The sequence below is a fragment of the Silene latifolia genome, chromosome Y (genome assembly GCF_048544455.1).
Source record: "Silene latifolia isolate original U9 population chromosome Y, ASM4854445v1, whole genome shotgun sequence".
Lineage (NCBI taxonomy): Eukaryota > Viridiplantae > Streptophyta > Magnoliopsida > Caryophyllales > Caryophyllaceae > Silene > Silene latifolia.
In genome coordinates, this window is record NC_133538.1 from 38,849,352 (window position 1) to 38,851,666 (window position 2,315).

Below are 2,315 nucleotides of genomic sequence, written 5' to 3' on the forward strand. Positions count from 1 at the left end.
CTTGGAGTGAGGATGCGGCCTTAGAGAAGGAAGAGATCAAAGAAGTTCCAGTCTGGGTGAAGATTCATAATCTCCCGCTAAAATTTTGGGGGAAATGTCTTCCGAGAATAGCTGGATTGATGGGTAAGTTTGTACTATGTGATGGTGCCACAACTGAGAAAACTCGGTTGAGATTTGCCAGGGTGATGATAGATGTCCCTTTTGGTAAGCCCATACCTAGTAATGTGAAGTTCATGGATTCTGATGGTACCATTCTCAGTCTGAAAGTAGAATTTGAATGGAAACCTATTTTATGTACTAAATGTCAAGGAATTGGACATGAGACTGTGAAATGTAGAAAAGAGAAAAAAGGGGATACACAGAAGGTTCCTGCACAAAAGGGGGGCCAGAAACAATGGAGACCAAAGCAAGCAGTTGTACCTGTTACAAGTACCTCTGTTGGCTCTCCAACTATTTCAGCTCCGTCTGTTACTGAGTGTACTCCTTATGAAAAGCCAATAACTTTGATGTGACTTGGGCTACTAATGGTAAGTATCATATGGCAAATACTCCTGCTCGCAAAATTATCAGGCATAGTAGACAAGAGATTCTGGCAGCTAATTCTGGCTCTAACCATCTTAAAAAGGTGAACCTGCTAGAGTCTATTAACAGTGTTACCCCCAAAGTTGGAATAGGGACAAATGGTAGTGCATTACCTCCAATAGGGGGTAATGAGTAACTGGGGTTTTTGGAACATTAGAGGGTTGAATAGTCTATCTAAGCAATCTAGTATTAAAAATTTCCTTAAGCATCATCAGATAGAACTATTCGGCCTCCTTGAGACAAAGGTAAAGCCTTTGTCTCTAAATGCAGTGAGGAATAATTTATGTAGTTCTTGGTGTTTAACAACTAATACTCAATATCATAAGGGAGGGAGGATATGGGTCTTATGGAATCCTTCTCTTTTTAGAGTCTATATTCTAAACTACAATGCACAATTCATTCATTTGGAAGCTCTTTGATTTGGCTGGGACCGCCTCCTATGTGACGTTTATTTATGCTTTCAATGATACGCAAGAAAGGAAAAGTTTGTGGTCCAATTTGTGTGAGATTAAGAAAACTATCCAGGGACCATGGGTAATTTGTGGAGATTTCAACACTGTTTTACAGCCTTCAGAAAGGTTAGGAGGTAGTAGTACCATGGAAGAAATGGATGATTTCAAAGCATGTGTTGATGAATGTGAGGTTATGGACCATCCCCGCTAGTGGTTCTCTGTATACTTGGTGTAATAAGCATGAGCAGGTTACCAGAGTTTATAGCAGGTTGGATCGTGTACTGGTAAATCAGGAGTGGTTGCAGAATAATGGCCAGGCCTTTGCACATTTCTTTTGTGAAAGCACCTTTGATCACACTCCATGTGTAGTACAGAGGAAAACTGATTTGTGTAAAAGAAATAGGAGCTTCAAATACTTCAACATGTGGAGTAAATCTGTGGATTTTATTCCATGTGTTCAATTGAATTGGGGGAAAAAGTGGCCTGGGACAAAAATGTTTAATCTGGTTAAAAAGTTGAAGCATTTAAAAAGACCCCTGAAGGACCTCAATAGGGTTGATTTTGATGATATTGAGAATACTACTGCTAGGGCTCGTATGTATTTGGAATCTATTCAGATTAAGCTTAGAAGTGAACCACAAGGCTGAGCTTATTCATCTTGAATCGAAGTCGCTAGCGATGTTAGATTTTTGGAGGAAGCCTGCCATGATTTCTGATTCGAAGTCTAAGGCTCGTGGGTGGAGAAAGGAGACACCAACAAGAAATATTTCCATAGTATTATCAAGGGCAGGCATATAAGGAATAGGGTGATGAGAATTGAGAATCACCAAGGTGTCTGTGTGAGGATAATAGGGAGATCCAAAGAAGCTTTCATCGAGTTTTATCTTGAACTCACGGGGACATCTACGCCACCGCATATTAATGTGTCTAAAATGGTTGTTCAGAATGGCAAGATTTGTACTAGTGAGCATCATGCTAGTCTTTTGAGTCCTATAACCAATGATGAGATTAAACAGGTAATTTTCTCTATTCCTAATACTAAGGCTGTTGGGCCAGATGGTTATTCTAGTGCTTTTTTCAAGGACACTTGGGACATTTTGGGGGGGGGGGGGGGACTGTTTGTGATGCTGTGCAGGATTTCTTCAAAACTGGGAAACTCCTCAAACAAATTAATCATACCCTTGTTACCCTTATTCCCAAGTGTGAAATGCCAAAGAGTGTATCCCAATTTCGACCTATTTCTTGCTGCAATGTTATTTATAAATGCATCTCTAAACTGTT

General features: G+C 40.0%; 1 protein-coding gene across 1 annotated transcript; it reads left to right on the plus strand.

Annotated features, from left to right (window-relative positions):
- The first annotated feature begins 538 nt into the window (after positions 1–538).
- On the plus strand, positions 539–1,681 carry LOC141627884 (uncharacterized). Its single transcript, XM_074441088.1, has 3 exons — positions 539–625; positions 1,108–1,224; positions 1,283–1,681. Exons 1-3 carry the CDS (start codon positions 539–541, stop codon positions 1,679–1,681), a joined length of 603 nt encoding a protein of 200 aa, XP_074297189.1.
- Positions 1,682–2,315: the final 634 nt, after the last annotated feature.